Here is a 24,767-nt window from a genome sequence, read left to right as displayed (position 1 = left end):
GTTTCCAATGTAACTGGGAACCAAGCCATGTAGGGCTATATAGGTTAAAACTTATACTTGAATTGTATTAAAAGATCTATTGGTAACCAGTGCAATGCCCACAATATGAACGTAATCTTGTTAAAGCAGCCCGTACCAACCAGTAAGTGAACTGATGCAGTTTGGTCCAGCAATAGTTTCCAAATAGTCTTCAAAGGTAGCTCCAAGTCACATCAGCTGAGTTGTATCTTGGCTGTTGTCAGCATTCTCACCTCATCAGTAATCTGGCCAATTAACAAAGACAGGAGACCTAATTAGTCTGACAGGCCTCATCTTTAAACACTATAAACTGGTACTTAGAGAGCTAAAATAAAGGTGTACCAAGATCTTTCTTTCTGATATAATCTGAATTACCTTTCATGTCTGGAGTTTTCTGCAGTTTAAAACTGCAGAAACAATTCATTCTTGGCTCAAAGAGTGGTTTTGAACCTTTGATTATGTATAATTAGAACGTACTTTTTTCTGACATGAATATTCATTATTTGATTTGCTGAAAAAAATGTGTGCAGGGTTAAACTTCTGTATATCAGCCAGTTTCCTATACATGCACACACGCACGCACGCACACACGCACGCACACAGATAAGGCTAATTTCACACAGGATTTTGGAGACTGGATAGAGGAAAATTATTTAAAACTGTATGGTTGAGGCATATAAAGGGGAGAACTGGTAGAAGGAGAGAGATTAAGCCCTTTAATTCTCCCTGCAAATGTTCCTTGTTCTGCCTTAATGTTGGCAACAACATTTTTCCTGTGATTATGAGCAATTATGGTAAAATTTAGCGTGGGTGAGATCTGAAAGCAGAAAGCAATTTTGCAAAAGAGGTCAGTAGGTCTTTTGTTGGCCTGGTGTAAACACACAGCAGAATAAAGTCCTAAAATCTGATGCAACAGAATTAACTACATTAAGAAAGATTACGATTGATGCCAGTATGGAATGTTGCTTCCCAACATACAGCCTGGTATACAATATGTCATTCCTTCATAGACAGACAGATGACAGACAGATAGGCCTGTGGTGCCTCTAATGCAAGATATCTTTATCATTTTGGGTTAGGTCTACAGTACAGGCACAAACTAGTCTTTCCCTTCTTTTTCACTGAAGCCTTCTGTCCTTTCTCTTCTTTTTTCCCCTTTTATTGTAATGTTATAAATCTTGATATATTGTATTATTTCAATGCAGTAATGTTTATATAATATGATTAAAAATTACCATTCTATTATTTAAAAAGCTTAAGGTATTGAAAATAAAAAGATAAAAGTAAAAATCCTATCAGTATTAATTGCCATTTAGGATGTCAGTGTATCCTAAAGCACAAGATTATTTAACTTTTCATCCAAAATTGAGGATAAAATTAAAAAAAGAACCACTGCAATTCACATCGAAGTATTAGTTATATGATAATAGTTTCAGTGTTGAACTAATTAAAGATCTCCATTGTACTATACTTAATGTGTGTGTGTTTATATATTGATAAAACGAAATAAAAGATAGATGAAGCAAATTTAACAAAAGTTAAAATATCTATAAAGTAGGGGGGGGGAGAAAAAGGGAAGTTATAATAATTTTTAAAAACCTATTGATTTGTCTCCCTCCTTTTTATACATTGGTTAGTTTGCAATATTTGTAAGCATTCAGGCCTCCTTAAAAGCCAGACTATAAATGGTTATATTTACCATGCTACTTGATGTGCTGTATGCAGGGGAACCATCCTTGCTTAAATTTATTAAAACTTTTATTGTGTATATATACCGTTAGTTTTCCAGTCACTGTCTATTCTCCAAGTTTAAGTTCCCAATCAGATAATTGTCAGGATTGTGTTCTTCTTCCAGTGTTGAACAAAGTTTATTCATGCTGCTGAAAGCATAGAACTCAAGAAATTATGATATTTCTTGTTAATTTTTTCTAAGACTGTACCTAATAAGAACAGTTGTGGTTTCATATAAAATTTAAATTCCAAAATTTTCTATATTATACTATGTATGTCTTTCCAATCTTCAGCAAAGGATCGTTACCTTGTCGTGGTGCTGGAGCTTGAGCACCTCAATGATGCCATGAGCTAAACTGTGAAGGGCCACCCAAGATGGGAAGGTCATGACAGAGAGGTCAGACTAAATGCGATCCCTGGGGAAGGTAATGGCAACCCACCCCACTATTCTTGCCGTGAAAACTAAATGGATCAGGACAACCAGACATATGTCGGTATACCATCAGAAGATGAGACCCCCAGGTCGGAAGATGGTCAAAATGCTACTGGGGAGGAACAGAGGATGAGCTCAACTAGCCCCAGACGTGATGACGCAGCTAGCTCAAAGCCGAAAGGATGGCTAGCGGCCGACGGTGCTGGTGGTGAACGGAAAATCTGATGTTCTAAGGATCAACACACCACTGGAACCTGGAATGTAAGATCTATGAGCCAGGGCAAATTGAATGTGGTTATTAGTGAGATGTCAAGATTAAAGATAGACATTTTGGGTGTCAGTGAACTGAAATGGACTGGAATGGGCCACTTCATATCAGATGACCACCAGATCTACTACTGTGGACAAGAGGACCACAGAAGAAATGGAGTAGCCTTCATAATTAATAGTAAAGTGGCTAAAGCAGTGCTTGGATACAATCCAAAAAACGACAGAATGATCTCAATTCGAATTCAAGGCAAGCCATCTAACATCACAGTGATCCAAATATACGCCCCAACCACAGATGCTGAAGAAGCTGAAGTAGAGCAGTTCTATGAGGATCTGCAGCACCTACTGGACAATACGCCTAAAAGAGATGTTATTTTCATCACGGGAGACTGGAATGCTAAGGTGGGCAGTCAAATGACACCTGGAATTACAGGTAAGCATGGCCTGGGAGAACAAAACAAAGCAGGACATAGGCTGATAGAATTTTGCCAAGACAACTCACTCTGCATAACAAACGCTCTCTTCCAACAACCTAAGAGACGGCTTTATACATGGACTTCACCAGATGGACAACACCGAAACCAGATTCACAGCCTCCTTTGCAGCCAAAGGTGGCGGACATCTGTACAGTCGGTAAAAACAAGGCCTGGAGCTGACTGTAGTTCAGATCACGAACTTCTTCTTGCACAATTTAGGATCAGACTAAAGAGATTAGGGAAGAGCCACAGATCAGCTAGATATGAGCTCACTAATATTCCTAAGGAATATGCAGTGGAGGTGAAGAATAGATTTAAGGCACTGGACGTAGTAGATAGGGTCCCGGAAGAACTCTGGACAGAAGTTCACAACATTGTTCAGGAGGCGGCAACAAAATACATCCCAAAGAAAAGAAAACCAAGAAGGCAAAATGGCTGCCTGCTGAGACACTAGAAGTAGCCCAAGAAAGAAGGAAAGCAAAAGGCAACAGTGATAGGGGGAGATATGCCCAATTAAATGCAAAATTCCAGAGGTTAGCCAGAAGAGATAAGGAATTATTTTTAAACAAGCACTGCGCAGAAGTGGAAGAAGACAATAGAATAGAAAGGACAAGAGACCTCTTCCAGAAAATTAGAACCATTGGAGGTAAATTCCAGGCAAAAATGGGTATGATCAAAAACAAAGATGGCAAGGACCTAACAGAAGAAGAAGAGATCAAGAAAAGGTGGCAAGAATATACAGAAGACCTGTATAGGAAGGATAACAATATCGGGGATAGCTTTGACGGTGTGGTCAGTGAGCTAGAGCCAGACATCCTGAAGAGTGAGGTTGAATGGGCCTTACAAAGCATTGCTCATAACAAGGCAGCAGGAGACGACGGCATCCCAGCTGAACTGTTCAAAATCTTGCAAGATGATGCTGTCAAGGTAATGCATGCTATATGCCAGCAAATTTGGAAAACACAAGAATGGCCATCAGACTGGAAAAAATCAACTTATATCCCCATACCAAAAAAGGGAAACACTAAAGAATGTTCAAACTATCAAACAGTGGCACTCATTTCACATGCCAGTAAGGTAATGCTCAAGATCCTGCAAGGTAGACTTCAGCAATTCATGGAGCGAGAATTGCCAGATGTACAAGCTGGGTTTAGAAAAGGCAGAGGAACTCGGGACCAAATTGCCAATATCCGATGGATAATGGAAAAAGCCAGGGAGTTTCAGAAAAACATCTATTTCTGTGTTATTGACTATTCTAAAGCCTTTGACTGTGTGGACCATAACAAATTGTGGCAAGTTCTTAGTGGTATGGAGTTACCAAGTCATCTTGTATGCCTCCTGAAGAATCTGTATAACGACCAAGTAGCAACGGTAAGAACAGACCACGGAACAACGGACTGGTTTAAGATTGGGAAAGGAGTACGGCAGGGCTGTATCCTCTCACCCTACCTATTCAACTTGTACACAGAACACATCATGGGACATGCTGGGCTTGAGGAATCCAAGGCTGGAGTTAAAATCGCTGGAAGAAACATTAACAACCTCAGATATGCAGATGATACCACTTTGATGGCTGAAAGCAAAGAGGAACTGAGGAGCCTTATGATGAAGGTGAAAGAAGAAAGTGCAAAAGCTGGCCTGCAGCTAAACCTCAGAAAAACCAAGATTATGGCAACCAGCTTGACTGATAACTGGCAAACAGAGAGAGAAAATGTAGAGGCAGTGACAGACTTTGTATTTCTAGGTGCGAAGATTACTGCAGATGCTGACTGCAGCCAGGAAATAAGAAGACATTTAATTCTTGGGAGGGGAGCAATGACAAATCTCGATAAAATAGTTAAGAGCAGAGACATCACACTGACAACAAAGGTCCGCATAGTTAAAGCAATGGTGTTCCCCGTAGTAACATATGGCTGCGAGAGCTGGACCATAAGGAAGGCTGAGAGAAGGCAGATCGATGCTTTTGAACTGTGGTGTTGGAGGAAAATTCTGAGAGTGCCTTGGACTGCAAGAAGATCAAACCAGTCCATCCTCCAGGAAATAAAGCCAGACTGCTCACTTGAGGGAATGGTATTAAAGGCAAAACTGAAATACTTTGGCCACATAATGAGAAGACAGGATACCCTGGAGAAGATGCTGGTGCTAGGGAGAGTGGAGGGCAAAAGGAAGAGGGTCCGACCAAGGGCAAGATGGATGGATGATATTCTAGAGGTGACGGATTTGTCCCTGGGGGAGCTGGGGGTGTAGACGACCGACAGGAAGCTCTGGCGTGGGCTGGTCCATGAAGTCACGAAGAGTCGGAAGCGACTAAACGAATAAACAACATGTCTTTCCAATACCTTTGAGTTCTTTTATATGTTCATCACTTGTGATAAAATGTTCCTTCTATTTCATAGCATTTCCAACATTTATTATGGTGTGACTTGTCGATCTTAGATATTATTGGTGGAGTTGTATACCATCTATCAAACATTTTGTACCAATTTTTCTTTAAGTTATAACTTGGTGTAAATTTTGCAGATTTAGGCCATAATTCTTCCCATTGTTGTATTGTAATTGTTTCTTTGAAATTTTCCATCCATTTTGTTATACGGTTTTTTGTTTGTTCTGCCCTTTCTCTTCTGATTTTGCTCAAGTAAGTAACAGTGATAAATAGCAGTTTGATGAATATAAGGGTCTGATTTTCCAGCAAGACAGCAGCTTAGTGGGGTGAAATGTTTAAACCTCCCTCTCCTGTGTTGAAATCCTGATCAGTATTGGAGAATGGGAACTATAATTGTGTTTTGTAAGGAAAAGAATTGGTATTCAAGGATGGCGTTAAGTAAAATCTAGTTTAACTTCATTGGTAAAATAGGAGTGACTCCAGTGCCTAAAGATCAAGACACACTAGCCCCACTTGAGCAGATGGAGAAGGAATTATGCAAAATAAGCAGTTACTGGTTTCCAAATGCAACATTTTTAGTGCAGAATATTTTGGCTGGAGGCTTGTAAACACAAACAGCTATGTGCCAAGCACATTGTTGGATGCAGAGAATGCATACTGCAAGATTCAACACAACATTTGCATTTCCAAACCTCATACAGTTTGACATATCTGCTTTACTTGGGCTGGTAGAGATTAAGAGAAAAAAAGACTATTAGAAAGACGTGATTCCTTCCCTCTCTTTTAACAAAATAAGATGTTTCTGTTTTTCTTTTATTACACAATTCCAATCATATCTGTCCACTTCTTGTAACTGAACATTGATGTAAGATGGAGTCACTATGGCAACCCATTTCCAAGATAGCAAAAGGCAAATACTTCCAGACAAGTTGCCCTGTTGGTATCAGAAAAAATACAGAGAGCAACAAGGAAAGGCTTCTTTGTTGCCCAGGCCTAGAGGTGAGTGTTCTCTGTACAGCAAATTGATCCTGTCTCTCCTCAGTTTTCACTGAAAATTGTAAAAGCTTGTGGCTAAAGGTCTGATTCCAAGACAGGCAGGCAAAGAGAATAAAGGCAGGAACATCTCTCACATATATAGGTTGGTTAGAAGCTTTGATTTGGTTGTATGGACTTTATATGTGGGACTTGAGAGAACATGTTGCAACGTAGAGGGTACCTTTCTGAGTTGCAATTTGCCAGTTTTGATTTCTACTAGAATGCTCCATTCTGCTCCTCCCCACCCCCCCAATTATCATTGAGACTCATAGAGACTCATAGAGTTGGAAGAGACCATTTAGGCCACTGAAACCAACCTGTTGCTCCATGCTGATATCCAAGTAAAAGCATCCCCAACAGAGGCAATCTAGCCTTTGCTGAACTCATCCAATGAAGAGGAGCCCATCACTTCTGATAATTCCACTGTCAAAATGCCTTTTTTTTTTTTGACAAAACATTTTTTTTGGGCTCCTTCACTAATCTGAGCTTATACATACAGTAGCTTTGCTGACATAGTTTCTACAAATTTGGTTTACTTGTATATACTCTTTCCTTTGTAACCCTGCTTCTCTTTACACATCTTATGTGTATCCTTTTTATTTTCCTTTTTATTTTTTTCCTCACTGGAGAACTTCCCCCTGACACTTTAATCCCTCCCTTCCAACACTCATACTTGTTTTTGCTGGGCTGCATTGGTTTGTTTTTTCCTAGTTATCAGGGTGGGGTTTTTGCAGGGTTTTTTTGGTATTGCAGCAGATGAATTCCTTCTAAGTTTCTGAGCACCGTGAAGCCTTTCTTTTCTCCATCAATAGTACTGCTTTTTCTACATAACTCTCAGCATTCATATTTCATTATCTCTTAGAAGGAATTATGTAATCTAGTAGGTCCAAAAGGATTTCTGTTCACAGTATTGAGGCTGGCACAGAATTTAAGAGCACCCTCAATTTATAGCATTTATTATTCTTAGTTTTAGAAGAAGTCTGGTTTTGCTAGAGTTTAGTGCCAAAAGCGAGCTGCAGTTCAAAACAAACACCCATACTTGATCATCACTGACCAGCCACTTTTTAAATTAGGTAGCATTAATTACATTTTCAGCTGCACTAACAGTCCTTTAGAAGTGGATGTTTGTTCCTGGAACTGCAGATTTTGTGTTTAGTGCACATTTAATTTTAAAAAGTCCATGGTAGCATCAGAGGACAGATCTATCATTTTTGGTAGTTACACTAAGCTGAGTAAAAAGGAGGACAGAATAGACAGAAACCAAAAAGAAGGCTTATAAAAAGTCAACAGGATACGAGTTGTTATGGCGGTTGAAGCTATTTTACTTTGGTAGAAGGAATAAGGGGTAAAGGTTATAGTACACTTAGTGTTTACAAAGTCTGATTGATACTGTATTATTTGGTCATTGATTGCATTGCAGCCAAGTATTGTTCTTGCTAGCTATAAAAGCAATGCCATTTCTTCATGTCCTGAGTAATAAACAGTGTGATATTCTGACTGAAAGTGTCCGATCCCAGTCTATCACAATTCGCTGATGCCTAGGATGTCAATTTGTAATTGTCTCATTTCACCTTTCCCTGTGTTGACCTTTCCTGTGTTCATGCTTCTTACATTCCATGTTCCCACTGTAATTTTAACTTTGCAGCTTTGGATTTTCTTTTCCTGTATGGCAAGGTCAGATCAAGTTCAATTTGAAACTGACAGAACATGCAAACAAGATGTGCTTCTTGTGATTGGAGACCAGGATGCCAAAGTTGGAAACATTAAAGAGGAAAATGTAGTTGGACTGTATGGCCTAGGAAACCGAAATGAAGCAGGAGACTGACTTTTCAATTTCTGCCACTCCAATGAAGTCTTTGCAGCTAGCACTGTCTTCAAAAAAACCAAAATGACACCTCTATCCATGGACATCACCAGATGGAGTATATAGAAATCAAATTGACTGTATTATTGCTAAAAGGAGGTGGAGGTGCTCAATTGTAGCATCAAAGACATGGCCAGGTACTGACTGTGGAACAGATCATGAACTGCTCATGTGCAAGTTCCAACTTAAAGAAGAAAACCAGTCAGTTTCCATAATATGATCTTGAACATATACCCACCATTTTCAAGGAGAACATCAAGAATTGCTTTGAAGTCCTGAACTTCACTGATAGACAACCGGAGGAATTATGGAATGAACTTGAAATTGTTAAGGATGAATGTGAAAAGAGACTATCAAAACTGAAGACAGAGAAGAAGGCAAACTTGATTTCAGAACAAACCATGGAAATTGCCAAGAAGAGAAGAGAAGCCAAAGCCAAGAAAGACAAAAATCTCAGAAAGGAACTTAACAAAGAGTTTAGAGAGCTGTTAGAAGAGACAAGAAGCAGTATCACAGCAACTTCTATAAAAACACTGAAGATGGAAACAGACATGAAAAACAAGGAAAAACTTTCAAAAGATCTCTGAACTCAGAAGTAGGTTCCAACCTCAAATTGGTATTTTATTTATTTATATATATTTCAAATTTCTATCACCGCCCATCTCTCCCGAAAAGGGGACTCTGGGCAGTTAAAGGATGCCAATGGACAGATAGTAACCGATTCAAAAGAGATCAAACTAAGATGGAAGGAGTATACTGAAACACTATATAGATGTAAATAGTTATGACTTGAGGGCAACCAAGACTTAGTGACTTGCAACCTGGTTATCAGTTCTACTTATTTATTTATTTATTTATTTATTTATTTATTTATTTATTTAATTTTTATCCCGCCTTTATTATTTTTACAAATAACTCAAAGTGGCGAACATACCTAATACTCCTTACTCCTCCTATTTTCCCCACAACAACAACCCTGTGAGGTGAGTTGGGCTGAGAGAGAGTGACTGGCCCAAGGTCACCCAGTTCTACCAGGAATATGTCAAATATGTCAGCCTCTTTTTTTCGCAATGGATAAACCCAGGATGTGGATGGACTCAATTACAGTGGCAATGGGTGCACTGTTGAAAGACCCAAAGGACCAGATTTGGAGCATAACCTCTTGGGAAAAAAATCTATATGTGTGGTTGCTAAGAGCTGACACTGACTTAATGGCATATAATTAATCAATCAAACCCAGGATCCTGATAATATCTTTCTGTGTGAAAGGTCCCCTGTGCAAGCACCGAGTCATGTCTGACCCTTTGGGGGGATGCCGCTTTCGCGATGTTTTCTTGGCAGACTATAGCGGGTGGTTTGCCATTGCCTTCCCCGGTTGTCACCTTCCCCATGAGCAAGCTGGGTGCTCATTTTACCAACCTCAGAAGGATGGAAGGCTGAGTCAACCTGAGCCGGCTACCTGAGAATCCAGCTCCCCCTGGGATTGAACTCAGGTTGTGGGGAGAGTTTTGGTTGCAATACTGCCGCCTACCCCTCTGCGCCACATGAGGCTTTTCCTACCTGAGGCTAAAATCCTCAACTGTGAGATAAAAACCCAGTAAGCTATTAAGTTGGTTAATGGGCTGAAAGATGGAAAATAAACTGAATCTAATTGAAGTGAATATTTGTAGCTCAGGGTTGAACTGTGGAGTCCTTGGTGCTCTCTGAGCCTTGTTGTTTTCTTGCAGATGTTTCATTGCCAGACTAGGCAACATCTTCAATACAAAAAGTGAGTGGGCCTCGCTCTCTGTTTATATACTGTAGTTTGTCCAGTTTGTGTTGGTGGAGTTGTTGTTCTCTCCTTGGGAGTTCCTTGGTTGGGCTGTTGTTTGCTGTTTGGTTGGTTGACTGAGTTAATAGTTCCTTGATTAGGGTGCATTGTGCTGTTTGATTGTTTATCTGGTGTTAATCCTAGGGTGGATCTTTGCATATGTGGGTGTTGATTGCTGGCAAGGAGGTGTTCTGGTCTTTTGGCTTTTCTGATGTCTCTTTTGAATGGTATGTAAAGGTTGTTTACCTCTATGTGTCTGTTGATGGCTGCTTTGTCTGAATGCCAGGCTTCCAGGAATTCTCTAGCATTTTTGGATTTGGCTTGGTTTAGGATGCTCACAGTTTCCCAGTTGAAAGTATGGTTAATTCTGTCCATGTGTTGTGAGATTAAGGAGTTCTCATCGTGTCTTCTGACTGCCAGTTGGTGGTTGTGGATGTGCTCTGCTAGTCTCTTGCCTGTCTGTCCTACATAGTGGTTGCTACAGTCCTTACACTGTATGTTGTAGATCACTCTTGTTTTTCTTTCTTGGGCTACTGGGTCTTTTGGGTTACTTAGGATGTTTTGAAGAGTTTTAGTTGGTTTATGTGCTACAGTGATGCCGTGTGGTTGTAACAGTCTGTTGGTAGTTTCTGAGATGTTTCTGATGTATGGCAGAGTTATCCTTTTCCTAGCTTCTGTTGGTTGGGTTGTGGTGTTGAGTGGTGAGGCATTTTTTCATAAAGTTGAGGGGATATCCATTTTGCTGGAAGATGCTGTATAGATGATCTGTTTCCTTTTTCTGTGTTCTGGGTTGCTGCTGTGTGTTTCTGCTCATCTGTATAATGTTCTTACATAGCTCCTCTTGTGGGAGGTTGGGTTGTTGCTTTGGTAATGGAGCACTTGGTTGGTGTGGGTAACTTTCCTGTAGGTTTGTGTTTCTAGCTTGCCATCATTTCCTCTACTGATGAGGATGTCCAGGAAGGGTAGTGTGTTGTCGTTTTCTTCTTCCCTTGTGAATTTTATTCCATTGAAGATGTTGTTGATTGTTTCTTGTGTTTCCTCCAGTTGTTCCTTTTTTATTATGACGAAAGTGTCATCTACATGCTGGATCCATACTTTGGGTTGTACGCATGGGAGTGCTATCCTTTCCAGATACTGCATTACAATCTCTGCTATGAGTCCTGAAATAGGTGATCCCATGGGTGTTCCTTTGATTTGTTGGTATATTGTTGGTATAAACTGAATCTTAATCCAGGTGAAGTGAAGGTGTTTCTAGTTAGTCTAAGAGAAGATCAGGGAATAAACACCCAACCAAGTATTTCCTGTGGGGCTTTCTTAGTTTATTATATCTGTTTTACCCTGGCAGTCATGGTATTTATTTATTTAGTTCTATGGAGCTTTTATTTATTCTTAGCCACCCAGAGCCACTATATTGACCTGGGTAGAGATACACACACACACACACACACACACACCCCTTTGCTGATTGGAAATGAATTCAAACTGTGTTGGACTATCTCCCCGCATACCCATACCATTTTTCCTCTATTCCAGATACCAGTATATTCTGAACCACTGATATATCCATTGAGAATCAAGTGGTAGACCTAATATACCCATTTCTTAAGATTACATCTATTAATCTTCAAAGACATGGTCCAAAGCTGCTGAATCACTTTTAAATCCTTTTCAATCCTAAACTCTGTTCCCATCACTGTTCCATCATGCTTGGCTACATTCCTTGTCCTTTCCCTCTAGGGTGGAAGGAGGCAGGATATGGGCAATGTCATCAAGATTGTCAAGAGCTGCCTTTCTTGATGGAGATTTGCACACTGAACAAACAGTTCCTGGAGCCACCCTGTATATTGCCCAGTTAAGAAAGAAAGATTCCTTTCCATTTGCTTGATGTGTGTGTCTTTCCTGGTGGGTGAAGGTACAGGTAGTCCTTGCTTAATGACGGTTCATTAAGCAATGGTTTGATGACAGTTCAGAGATACGACAGGGCTAAAAAGTTACTCATGACCTGTCCTTGAAGTTATGACCATTGCATCACCCCTGCAGTGACGTGATCGCGATTTGGGTGCTTGGCAAACAGCTTGCATTCACAATCACCTGCAGCATCCTGCAGTCACATGATCATGATTTGCAACCTTCCCAGCCGGCTTCTGATCCCAAAAAAAACAATTGGAAACAACTGATTTGCTTTATGACTGTCAAAATTCACTTTATGACCACCACAAAAATGGTAATAAAATTTGGTCTGATCATGTGGTGCCTTGCTTAATGACAGCATCACTTAGCACCAAAATTCTGGTCCCTATTGTGGTCATTAAGTGAGGACTACCTATACTTACTGGAAACAATCTCCACAGGCTGAAGCAAAACACAAAGGTTCCACACTTCACTGTGGAAGAGAGCTCAGGGAGCAGTGGCTATCCTCCTGCATAGCAAAATAGATGATGTCAGGCATTTATCAGGGTGACATATAGTGGGCCTGGATCTGATTATTTGGTGAAATCCAGTTCAGAAATTATAAACTCTAGACTAGCTCTGCAACATTTTAGGAATCAACCTTACATTGCTTCATTTAGCTACCCCACTTAATATGGCAGTTGTGTTCTGCACTGGTTATATGCTGGAAATATCTTTAGGGATAGTCCCATGTAGAATGCATTGCAGTAAACCAGTAGTGTTGTTATTTGTGCATTTAAAGCATGCATCAATGAGGATGGCCATTCCAATCAAAATATGTTTTTAAGAGTTAAGCCCCAAGTAATAATACTGGAAAAATTGAGAAAATGTAACATAGTAGTACATTTCCTAAATGTTTTTGTATGGAAACCTTCTGCTCTCAAATAATACAACACAATTCAAATAAACACAAAAATTCATCCAGTTATGATAAGCTTTTGGTGTGGATGGTGCCTTTCATATTATGTTGATTTATAGTGGTTTTATTTTTTCTATTTTTAAACTATATTTGTGTTATTAGAAGTAAGGAGATATAAAATGTCATGATAAATAAAATTATTTGTAGTGCACATTGTATTTAATTTACATATCAACTAATGATAATCTGAGGGCTGAATTTTCTCTTTTAAAAACTGGAACACACCTTGGTAAAATTATCCCTTGAACTCTAAAACAGACGTTACTTTCTTGCTGTACTTGGGCAGCTATTTACTGTCACCAGTGGAGATACACTTTCTCTCCTCACTCCAGTCTCTGTAGCTTCTTTTTCACTGGATGGAGATAGGACTTTTGCCGTTCGGGGATTGAGACAAAACTTACCCTGCAATGGTCGGCATGGTAACTTTAAGTACCAGTTTCCTCTTGCCATAAAGAAAAGAATGTTAGAGTCAATATGTTGACTTTGTGCTCACCAGCACCAAGCAGCTTTGAATGAGCAGATCAGCTCTAGAGGGGAGTAAGGGTACATGCTTGCCTGCTGGATATTCTTATGTGACCATGTTTTAGGACTGGAATGAAGTGGAAGTGATTTAAAATGGTTGAATATTGGGAATATATTTTATTGCTGTGGTTCTTAGAGTTGATGTGATTGGCAACATCTAACCCAATGGAGTTTCAAAAGTGGAAATCCCAGACAGACGAGTTGTTGTTGTTGCTTATTCGTTTAGTTGCTTCCGACTCTTCGTGACTTCATGGACCAGCCCACGCCAGAGCTTCCTGTCGGTCGTCAACACCCCCAGCTCCCCCAGGGACGAGTCCGTCACCTCTAGAATATCATCCATCCACCTTGCCCTTGGTCGGCCCCTCTTCCTTTTGCCCTCCACTCTCCCTAGCATCAGCATCTTCTCCAGGGTGTCCTGTCTTCTCATTATGTGGCCAGAGTATTTCGGTTTTGCCTTTAACATCATTCCCTCAAGTGAGCAGTCTGGCTTTATTTCCTGGAGGATGGACTGGTTTGATCTTCTTGCAGTCCAAGGCACTCTCAGAATTTTCCTCCAACACCACAGTTCAAAAGCAAGACAGACGAGTAGCATGGGGTATTATCTAAATGCAAATTCTTTTGCATGGTAGAACTTTTGGTGATTTATGCACCATAGAAAACAATTCTACTCTCTATAATGTTGTCCTTCATGGTTTGTTGTTTCATATAAGGCCCTTCTGCAGGAGTGGCACAGAGGTAATGCTAGTCTTGATGCTGATTACTACCAGATAGAGCATGCCATTCCAACCATTAAAATGTGCAAAACTACTTCTTAGCTTGTAATCCTTCACTAAAAATATGAATCTTCCACAGAAAAAATTGCTATTCATTACTGAACTGACACAAAGAAGATCCTAGAGGCATCACAGAAGAAACTGAAGTAAGCCCTGATCTTGCAAAGCCCTCCCTTTCCCTTCCTTCACAGAAACTTTTTTTATTTTTTGGCTTCCTTTTGGAAGAAACCAATTTAGTTAACTAAGTTTTACACTCTGCAGAATCCAGTAACCCAATCAGAATTAGTCTTCTTGCTTGCTTCCTTTATTTTCTAAAAGCTTTGTAAAATTACCTAAGACATTGTACAACAGAACATAAAACAAAAGGAGAAAATACATTATTTATATCCACTGCAGCACAGAAAGCTATTAAACATACACTAAGCCACCACAACAAAATGAGTACCATATATAACACAACCACAAAGATAATTGCTCTTTGTGAGTGAAGGCTTAGTATGTATGAAGTGGTTGTTAATATCTTGGGCAGGCACCAAGAAGACTCTAATTCAAGTTGATCATGGAACCTAAATTGGATGCTTTTGGGCCAGTTAAATATTGCTTGAGACCCAGTTTGGTGCTAGAAACTGAGAGACCGTGAGTTCTAGTCCTGCCTTAGGTACAAAGCCAGTCGAGTGACCTTCAGCCAGTCACTTTCTCTCAGCCCTAGGAAGCAGGCAATGGCAAACCACTTCTGAAAAACCTTGCCAAGAAAACTGCAGGGACTTGTCCAGGCAGTCTCCAAGAATCGGACATGATTGAACAGATTAAAAAAAATTGCTTAGCCCCACCTACCTTATAGGTTCTGTATACTGCCTTGAGCTCTGGAGAAAAATGGAATATAAATCTAAATGGTTAAATTAATAATATGTAAAGTTAGAACTTGTACAGAAGATTCTGTAGCATAGCTCCTAACCTAACCATTCAAACTTATAGCTTTCCCCAGCAAACATAAGACTTGTGTTCATTCACACATATATACACACATACTATATGTATATATTGTATCTTAATTCTTAAGATTGTCTTCCTTGTATTCTCTATCTAATGACAAAATTGGAAGAGAAATAGCTCCTTGCTTTTTGATTGCATAGTTCAACAGCCAGAAGTGAAATGTGCAACTTTTAAAAAAACAAGTAACTAAATATTGTTTGTTTTATATAATGTAAGCCACCCATGACATTCTGTGGGATATGTTACACTAAGTTCTACACCATCCATACATGCAGTATAATCAGGTTCAAATAGGTTGGTTTCTACCCTTTTTCTTTGACTTTGGAATGTGTGCCTGATGAAGCCTGGGAAGATATAGCATAGCCAATTGATGGCAGAGCAGCTTGTAAGGTGAATGCTAATGCTATTGGCAATTTATGGGATGGGTCTGAAAGGGTGCCAGCAGCTTGAATGGGTTATGTTTTCTGTTGCTACTGCTGTTGCCATTCAAATCCTCCTGGGAGATTCTCAGAGGGGATGCAGTGGGGATAATTTGATGCTTCAGTTTTAATGAGGACAATTTGACAATTGAGATATATTCAGGAAACTGACGATGAAGCTGACTTCTTTTCTTTATGTGGCCAGTGAGTTGTTTGATACTGACAACAGAATCAAGCATCCAACTTCTATATGAATCAAGGAGTTTCCAGAACTAAAGGCTAAAATAAATGAGACATAAATTTGGAATCAGGTCTTCCAGCATTAGTTTTGGACTGTTTTTATTAGAGCTGCAGGCTAATAAGCACCTAGTTTTCAACCCAAGTTGGTGCTTCCTACTGAAGGTTTAATGATGCAGTTGCCCTGCTTTATTCAGGGGATTTGATGGGGGAAGTTTCCAAACAATATTTTTTTTTAATTTATAATGCTCTCATATTAATCTATTCCCATATATTCTGGTTTTGTTTATTATCACAATTGTCAGAAATTAAAAATAAAGCCTCCTTCAAGCCAAGCTCAACTCAACCTAGTCAGTGTAGTTTGCTTGGCAAGAGTTCCAATGTCTGTATCTTCTTCTGGGATTTTTCTTTTTTTAATTCCCAATCTATCGTACAATTCTGCCATTTCCTGGAGGTCTTCCATCCAAGCTTCTAACGTGCTTAATCCTTCCAACTCACAGAAGGTCAGGCAAGTCCTATTTCCTACTGACAGAAAGGTAAAATAATTGCATGATGCCTTTGACTGATAGTTTTCAGAGGAGCCATTTATTTGTAAGAGTCCAAGATTTCTGATTCAATCACTGATACTTCAAGTTAAAACAAATTGAAAATGAGAAAGGCCTCTGTTTGAGATCTCAGAAAGCCAGAGTTAGAGTTGATTATAGAGAACTAGGTGAGCAAATACTCTGAGCTGGTGTAAGACATCTTTCTGTGAGAAAACATCTGATAACTGCTCCATTGCAGAATGACAGTGGTTGCCTAGCTGCCTTTTCAGGCTTCTGCAATCACTATAAGGAACCCAGGATAAATTTTCAAAGAACTGCGGAATTTTACAGAAAAGAGTATGTTCAAATTGGTAAATTAATCAGTATTCTGTCTTTCTTGCAGATAGATGCATCAAAGTTCTGCTTTTCATGTTAGCAATATTCCAAGTACTTAGAAAGGTTGGTTGTAGATCTTCAGAGACTTTGTAACCATGGGATTTTAAATCCTAGATAATATATTCTTTGTTTAAAGCTGTTTTTTGTATTTTACTCTTATATAAAGGAATGGGCAGGACAAGGCTGTCAAAACATTTGATCAGTGTTATATACAGATGCTGTATATTATATTTAGTTGCTTGATTATATATTGTTAAAAATAACAATTTTATGGGCACTCATAGCTAATTTAGTGTTCCCTTCTGAATTTGGAGACTGATGTATGGACACAATCAACTGTAGGAAGAGCAACTTGAAAGCAAAATTAGTGCTTCATTAATGTTCTTTGCCAAATTTCTGAAAGCTGAAAAAATCCATTTCTATGGACAGAAATTTGAGGCAATTCTGGCTTCAAAGTAGTTCCCACTGCAGTTCTGTCAATACTTAATGAAAATACATCCTGTTGTTTTGGATGGAACTATTTCCAAGTAAAGGTATATAGGATAACCTGTTTAAAAATGTGTGCCAACATTAGCAGAACACATTTCTACCTTCTTTGCCCCAGTATTTCAGCCTAGAAGGATGAAAGCACAGAGCAACAACTCTTGCAGGAATGCAACATATATCATCACTGATGTCAATTTCATTTCTGGAATGACCTGAGAAAACAATGGAAAGCAAAATCAGCCTCTATGAATAGCAGCTGGTCGAGTGAGAAGAAAAGCTAGAGCACTGTTGGTGCTCGTTCTCCGATAACATACAATTTGAGAAATACTATAGATCAGTGCCAGAACACATGCTTTGGAAAGTCCCAAGTTAATTCCATAGTATCTCTTGGGACTAGAAAATTATGACAGTCTGGAACAGGGTTTCTCAACCAGGGTTCCTTGGCACCCTAGGGTTCCCAAGAGGTCACTAGGGGTTCCCTGGGAGATCACAATTTATTTAAAAAATTATTTGAAATTTGGGTAACTTCACATTAAAGAGGTAAGTTTCATTCTTTATTTTTAGTTTAAGAACACTGTTAATGCATATATACAGGCCTACCCACGAAACGAATATAATGATTTTGTAACTTCTGGCCTATATAAGGCCTGAAAAATATTTCAAGGGTTCCTTCAGGGTCAGAAGATTGAGAAAGGCTGTTCTGGAGAGATGATGCCAGAAAAGGTATTTAACAAATGGACAAATGGCCTAGCTTCATCTGTATTCTTCCGAATTTTTATACAGCCACCCCCATAAATTATTTCCAGATACGATACATTCTGGGAACAATACTTTTTCCCTTTGTCAAGAGTCTCACCAGATAGTATATTCATGTCATCTTAGCTGCACTTTATAGTAAAGAGAGAGGGCCTGATACTCCCTTTTTCTAGTAGAAGCATCACTCTCTGGCTAGCTCTCACTTCTGTTCTTTTTGAGTTCTTCATTTCCTTTTAAGGCATTGGCTCTTCCTTCCTTTATTTGGTAACTGGGATCATATTTCACTAATCTTCCTTCCGTTGCATTATAAATTATGTACAATCTGCAAATAAGCAACATTAAAACGTTCAGTTTTCTTCCTCTGTAGTGAACTGTAGGACATGAGTCATGTCTGATAGCATGGGATTTATTCTGCCCCAATAAATAGCTGCATTTTCTACCTATACAAACTACCCTCTGTCTGTAAAGTGCAGATCTAGTAATCATTTTGCCTTCTGAGCTTCCAGATGAGAGATGCTTGAATGTTATTGTCTTTGGAAGTATTTGAGACTGAGTTAATGTGTTGACCTGTTGGCAGGTTGATCTGGTTTGATTTTCTTTCTGGAAGTTTCTGTGAAGACTGCTGTGTCTCTGGAACTATCTGCAAGTGTCTTCTTGTCAGCCCCACAAGGAAGACCAGACCCTAAAATCAACTCCACAGGAAGACTAGAGTTATACTTTAGTAGTAGGCTATAGTAACAAAATCTTGTTAACCTGGTTGTGATTTTCCTCCCTTACATTTTAAACCCCACTGGGTTAGGGAGGGGCCAACCTGAGTTTCTTCTTAATACTAACTCTGTTCCGCCTTAAGGAATGCTTTTGTCTTTTTACTTATATAACAGTTTCAGAATATTTGCTTCAAAGCTACCTCCCTGGTTCTTTACACTTCGGACTATCTCCATTGGTCCTCCAATTTAAATTGCATGTTGGATCCTGGATGTAGTTCTGGCAAAATTTGCATTCCACGTTAGTAATCAAGTCAAATATATAGGGTGTTTTTGCTTCTGCATCCAGTGCAGAGACTTCTTTGGAATTAAGCCAGGAATAGCACAAGTTCATTTCTGAGTCGACCTATGATTAAATGTGTTGGACTGAAGTAAATGACATGAATGGGGAGCTAAGAATGGGTCTTCTTTTGCTAGATTTCACTTTGCAGCATCAGTCACTCTTTCTTCTTCACCATTGGTTTTTGGATAATGGGGGCTGGTTGTAATATGCTTCTCTGTAAACAATGCAAATTTTAAATCTGTGAATTCTGAGGCAGCAATTGATGATAATAGCTCTTATAGGATTTACCATGATTGCTATCTCATGGCATCTGTATATAGTTGATGACAACTACATTCTTATGATCTAAGTTCTTAGATGAAAATACTGGTTTAAATTCTTTTCCAATATCTGTCTGCACTGATATAACTATTGGTTGTTCTTTTCACAGTTCTTCTGGCAAAGTTCACAATCTGCTACACATATTTTTTTTACCGAACCATGACTGCAAAACAAATAGTCTTGTATATTATCTGCATTTAGTAATGCCTAAATAGCCTTGATGAAGTTTTCCCAATACTTCTTGTCACATCTCAGTTGGAGTAGCAACTCTGTCGTTATATATAACTTGTATAATGCAAAGGAGAGATTTCATGTGGTAGGCATGCTGAGTGCATATGATGGTCCACCATTTTCTATACTGTTCGGTACTGTCTGTAGGGCTGGGTCAAAAGCCATAATGCAGAACTCATGGCACTCTTAACTGCCTTTTGTGATGCCTTGACATGAATGCTGCTTTTCCTTCATGATTCCTGGCTATCAGCTACCAGAAACCACTGCCGTGATTTTAGAATGTGATAATTCCTGCCAGATCAGTTGCTGATATAACAAGAACTACTACAAAATGTCTTTGCCCTGCCAGGTCATTCCTGGCAGCACATCAGTCATCAAAGTCTAGAGTTGGCACTACTGAATCACTCACATCTGGAAGTACCTTTCTGCATGAAAGTCATGAGTTTTGCCATTGAGCCTTTATTTTTTCTCACCATGAGATGAGGAAAAATCCCCACATTAACTGATAATTCTATGCTTCTCATGTAATCTATTACAATTTTAATATCTCTTATAGTAATTCTTCCATGTTTTGAATATGTCTATTTTCTCACTTTAGGAACGGTTGATGCTTTCAATTTTGCCCAGGCATGTAGCAGATGAGATGCTGAAGGATATGAAGAAAGATGCAAGCCAGAAAGAAATGCAGCAGTTCAATACCATGTATATGTACCGCCATGAAAATGTCAGGTAATAAATCTGGCTTTTTTAAAGAGGTTGTTCTGTAGATGGCTTAATGGTACTGACAAGGCCATCTCCTGGATCAGTGCACAATAACTAAAGAGGAAATAAAATCCAGTGCTAAGCCATTATTTAAAGTAAATCTCTGTGGGCACAATGAGTGTCTCCACAGTAAAATCTAATTACATGATTCAACTATGACACAAAGCACAATTCAAGCAAAATCATTTTCCAAATTCACCATAGCATCAGATGCAGTTCAGAAGCAAAAGGAATAATATAATTATTGTGCTTAGCGTTAGAATAAAACAACAGAGCAGGATAGGCAACTGCTTTCTGCATGTCACTGTATGCAAACTGATTTGCAAGTCTCCAGCATCCAGAGGATGTACCACTGAAATCTCAGCAGCCAAATTTGGGGCTTTGGGGTGGTAGTGGGGGTTTTAAGGGTGGGAATGGAGTGGTGTGACACTGGGAGGCCCCCTGCCCCCATTTCTACCCTTACGTCTTTCCTAAAAGCTGAACAAAAATAGCCGTGCTCTTTCACTATGTCACTAAGGCGGCAGATGGCCTCCTGTGGCCCTCCACACAGCTGGGAATCAGTTGCAGCCTCTGATCCTTAAATAGAAGAAGCTAATAAAGATATAAATGTAGAATAGAATTAAAGCATGAAACCAGAAATATTAAAGAACTGATGACACAGGGACTGAACTTCAGATGAAAGGACTAATCAGTCAAATGGTACAACAGCTGTCATACATTGTTTTTGGTGCAGCTAGTTAAGTGATGATGTCTCACCTGTTTTGGCTCTCATGTCTTTCATTCTGCAGTATCCTCTTTGCTGACATCGTAGGTTTTACGCAGCTGTCATCCTCATGCAGTGCCCAAGAATTGGTGAAACTTTTGAATGAACTCTTTGCTCGATTTGATAAACTAGCAGCCGTGAGTTTCTTGATCAGTCTTGATTATTAGCTTGCTATATAATTCTGGAAATTCTTTAGATCTTCAGAGCAAGAAGTGTGTAACTCAGCCCAAACTACTCTTCTGATTGTAATGATGCCTGTGTGCAATTTGAAGCAAAGAAAAGATGGAGAAGAAGCAAATAAACACAATTCTGATATACATACAGCAGTAAAAGGGGAGAGGATTTACTGGAGAAGAGGTTAAGTTCTCCTTCCCTTCTGCTTTTTTCTCCATTTTTAAAGTGCTCTTGTCAAAGAACCACTCTATGTTTTTTTAAAAATCTGGCTACAATTAGATATTTAGACCTCATTCAAATGTATAATATCACCGTTTGAGTTTAGCTGAATACGTTAAATAAATCCATACAGTCTTTATTCATTCAATACACTTTAGTGGATGCAATTTCCTTCCTTCCAATCTCACAAATAGGAATAAAGACAATACAAGAGAAATGAAGCTACTACAGTACATGATTATGCCAGCTATTTAAAGTACATGTGTTTCTGGATAGTACTATCATGAGTGTTGGAATAAGAATTATTTCACAAATTACTTTAGTTTTACTGGAGATTACTTTACATTTTCCTTAAATTTGTTATAATTCTTTTGCATTAGCAAATATATCTGCTCTGGAGTTGTTTTAATTAATTAATTAATTAATTAATGCTGAAAAGTATCATTGCTATCATCTATAATTAATTATTTTATTCTGTTGGGAAATTGCACAGATTAAATATGCTTACACAAATATATGAATAAACAGATTGTCTTCAAAAGAGTAAAGTAACTGAATGATTATGTTAGCATTTAGTGCAATGTTATTTAATTATATAGTGATAATTAATTAATTATGAGATTTCATTTCAGAAAACATAAGAAATAGTGCCCCCAAATTCTTTTATCACAAACGTGAAGCTATCTTATCCAATTTGGTTTTTGTCAAAATTATTCTTTATTTATTCTGTATTATTTACTAGAAGTGAATGTTTCCGCAATCTGTAGATTACTGTAGGCTAAGTTGTAAAAGAATGACCAAGGGTGCTTCTGAGTGAAAGTTTAATTATCAAATCAAACTGTCTTCTTCATGAAATGTTATAGAGGTTTCAGATGACAGCACGTTCTACTTGTAATCCTACCTGTATTGTCCTACTGTTGCTTTTGTACAATTTTAAAAAATGTTTAGGAAGTAAATACAGTATATGAAGGGTTTTGAGAACTATGAAGGCGGAGGCACATCTACTAATATTCCGGAAGATGTTTGAGTACTTACTTTCGTGAGAAGGTAAAAGCTGCTTTGGAACACACAGTGGTGCTCATGTAACTCATGTTGGCAAATCCTTAAACCAGATGTTTTCTTGGGATCATGCTGCCACAACAGGGAACAACCATGTGATCCCAGAAAAATATGGAAATGCTTTAAGGAATTGTCAGAAAAAAATATGTGAGCACCCCCTGTGTTCTGAAGCAGTTTTTCTCCTTTGAATCCAAAGCACTATTGCTATCTGTATTTTTATTTTCTGGTTGTTGTGGCTCTTTATGTTTTTTTTTTCATTTTTTTGTGCTATATTTTTGTGTTATAATAGTATGGTGTTCTGTCTGGTTTTAATTATTATTTATTAAATCTATATGCTGCTGAATCATTCTAATTCCCGGTAGCTTACAATGAAGTACTGTAAATACAATAAATATATCCACTGTAAGAAAAACAAATGTAATAAAACATCCACGGTAAGAAAAGGAAAACTTAATAACAATTTAAAAATGTATTCCAGAGTCCTCATAACACCAGAGTCTAAAAAACAGCTAAAAAAATCAAAACTAAAAGTAACAATGAAAACATAAAATAAAAAATCATGGTGAAGAATCACATCCCAAATGCCCCCCCTAAAAAAAACCTTCAGCCTTTTCTACCTCTTAATCTGTCTTACAGGGTTATACGTTATGGAAGAAAACTGGAGTCTGCATATTAGAACACTGTACAAATACAATAAGTCAATAAATAAATAAAAGGGCAATTTATTTATTTATTCATGTCAGAAGCATCACAATTAAAATAAGGCATATTGAAAAACATAGAACTTAAAATATAAAATATAAAAATTAAAATATATAAAAGTTAAACAGATCTTGCCCAGAAACTTTGCTTGAATACCTTAATGAACTCTGCTGCTCATTAAGCTACCACATGAGCCAGAAAAAAATTGTAGCTGCTTTAAGAGTTGCATGAATTGAGTCAAACTGGAAAACCATTGGACAATAGCAGTGATACCAAAAATGTATATGGTGTTGATCTAATTTCATGTGACATCCACTGAGGTATTAGAAGAATATGATTATATTTGTCTCTCTCGCCTCAGCCCCCAATCTTCTCAAGCTAAACATATGCAGTTCCCTCTTTCTTTCTATCTTGCCTTATATGATTTAGTTTGCAATCTCCTGATCATTGATGTTATATACTTCTCTGAACTTACTCTAATTTATCTGAATATTTCTTGTGCTATCGTACTCAGAACTAGTGTTTAAGCCCTGCAGAATAGAATGGATTATTACTTGTGATAACTTCAAAAGTGCGGTATACTTCCTGAGGCAGCCTAAAATATTGTTCGCCTTTTTCCTTTTGCATTAAGGTTCCAAGAAGGAATCACATGTAATCAGATTCATATATTATCAACTAGGGATCTTAGTGTGCTGTACCATAATTGGAAGGGATTGTGGGTCAATGAGCCAGAGAACCTATGGCAGCCTTTTCCATGATTCAACAATAGGTTTAAAAATAAAATGCAGGTTTCTGGATTGAGACCTGGAAATCCTAAACACTTACCTTTTTTTAAAATGGCATTCTTGCAGAGGTACCATCAACTGCGTATCAAGATTCTGGGTGACTGCTACTACTGTATCTGTGGCTTGCCAGACTACCGGGAGGACCATGCTGTTTGCTCAATCATGATGGGCCTCGCTATGGTGGAAGCTATTTCGTAAGCATTCTCCCTTTCCCAATTTGTGTGCTGTTTTTGGTTTTTCCAGTCTGACTTGTTGGTTTTTGGTTTTCATTCATGTTTTTCTTATTTTCCCACATGAAAAACTATTGGTTTATAAAGTTGCCAAGGAATATTTTTTTCTGAAGCATATTCTTTGATAAGAATTTTATTGAATTTCAGACCTGAGAGCAATATTTACCTAGTTCACTTCCTTTAGGTAAATTTATTAAAATTATAAAACTCACTGTATGATTGATCCATTTATTAGGGAACTCTTTTTTCCCTCTCTGTTGTCCTACCCTAATTAAAGACAGTACTGTTTATTACATCATTATTTCCTTATTACATGCATGTTTTCCTGGACTCATGACCCCTGCTAAAGGAGCAGGTGGCAGTCACAGCCAGGAGGGCCTTTGTGAGTTGTGTACCAGTTAGGCCTGTTCCTGGACCAACAGGCCCTTCTCATAGTCACCCAAGCCCTAGTCACCTCCCATTTGGACTCTTGTAATGCA

The 24,767-nt window shown here is 38.5% G+C and overlaps 1 protein-coding gene across 1 annotated transcript in view; it reads left to right on the top strand.

Annotated features, from left to right (window-relative positions):
• The window catches only part of ADCY3 (adenylate cyclase 3), a 113,045-nt gene that overhangs the window by 51,032 nt on the left and 37,246 nt on the right, over window positions 1-24,767 (top strand). Inside the window, exons 4-6 of the mRNA XM_063300705.1 lie at window positions 20,193-20,323; window positions 21,145-21,256; window positions 24,125-24,252. Of these exons, the coding sequence (XP_063156775.1) occupies window positions 20,193-20,323; window positions 21,145-21,256; window positions 24,125-24,252 (371 nt within the window). The remainder of the gene's footprint in view (window positions 1-20,192; window positions 20,324-21,144; window positions 21,257-24,124; window positions 24,253-24,767) is intronic.

Source organism: Candoia aspera, chromosome 1 (assembly GCF_035149785.1).
Source record: "Candoia aspera isolate rCanAsp1 chromosome 1, rCanAsp1.hap2, whole genome shotgun sequence".
NCBI lineage: Eukaryota > Metazoa > Chordata > Lepidosauria > Squamata > Boidae > Candoia > Candoia aspera.
The sequence above is the reverse complement of the archived record's forward strand: the minus strand, read 5'-3'. Positions and strand labels throughout refer to the sequence as shown.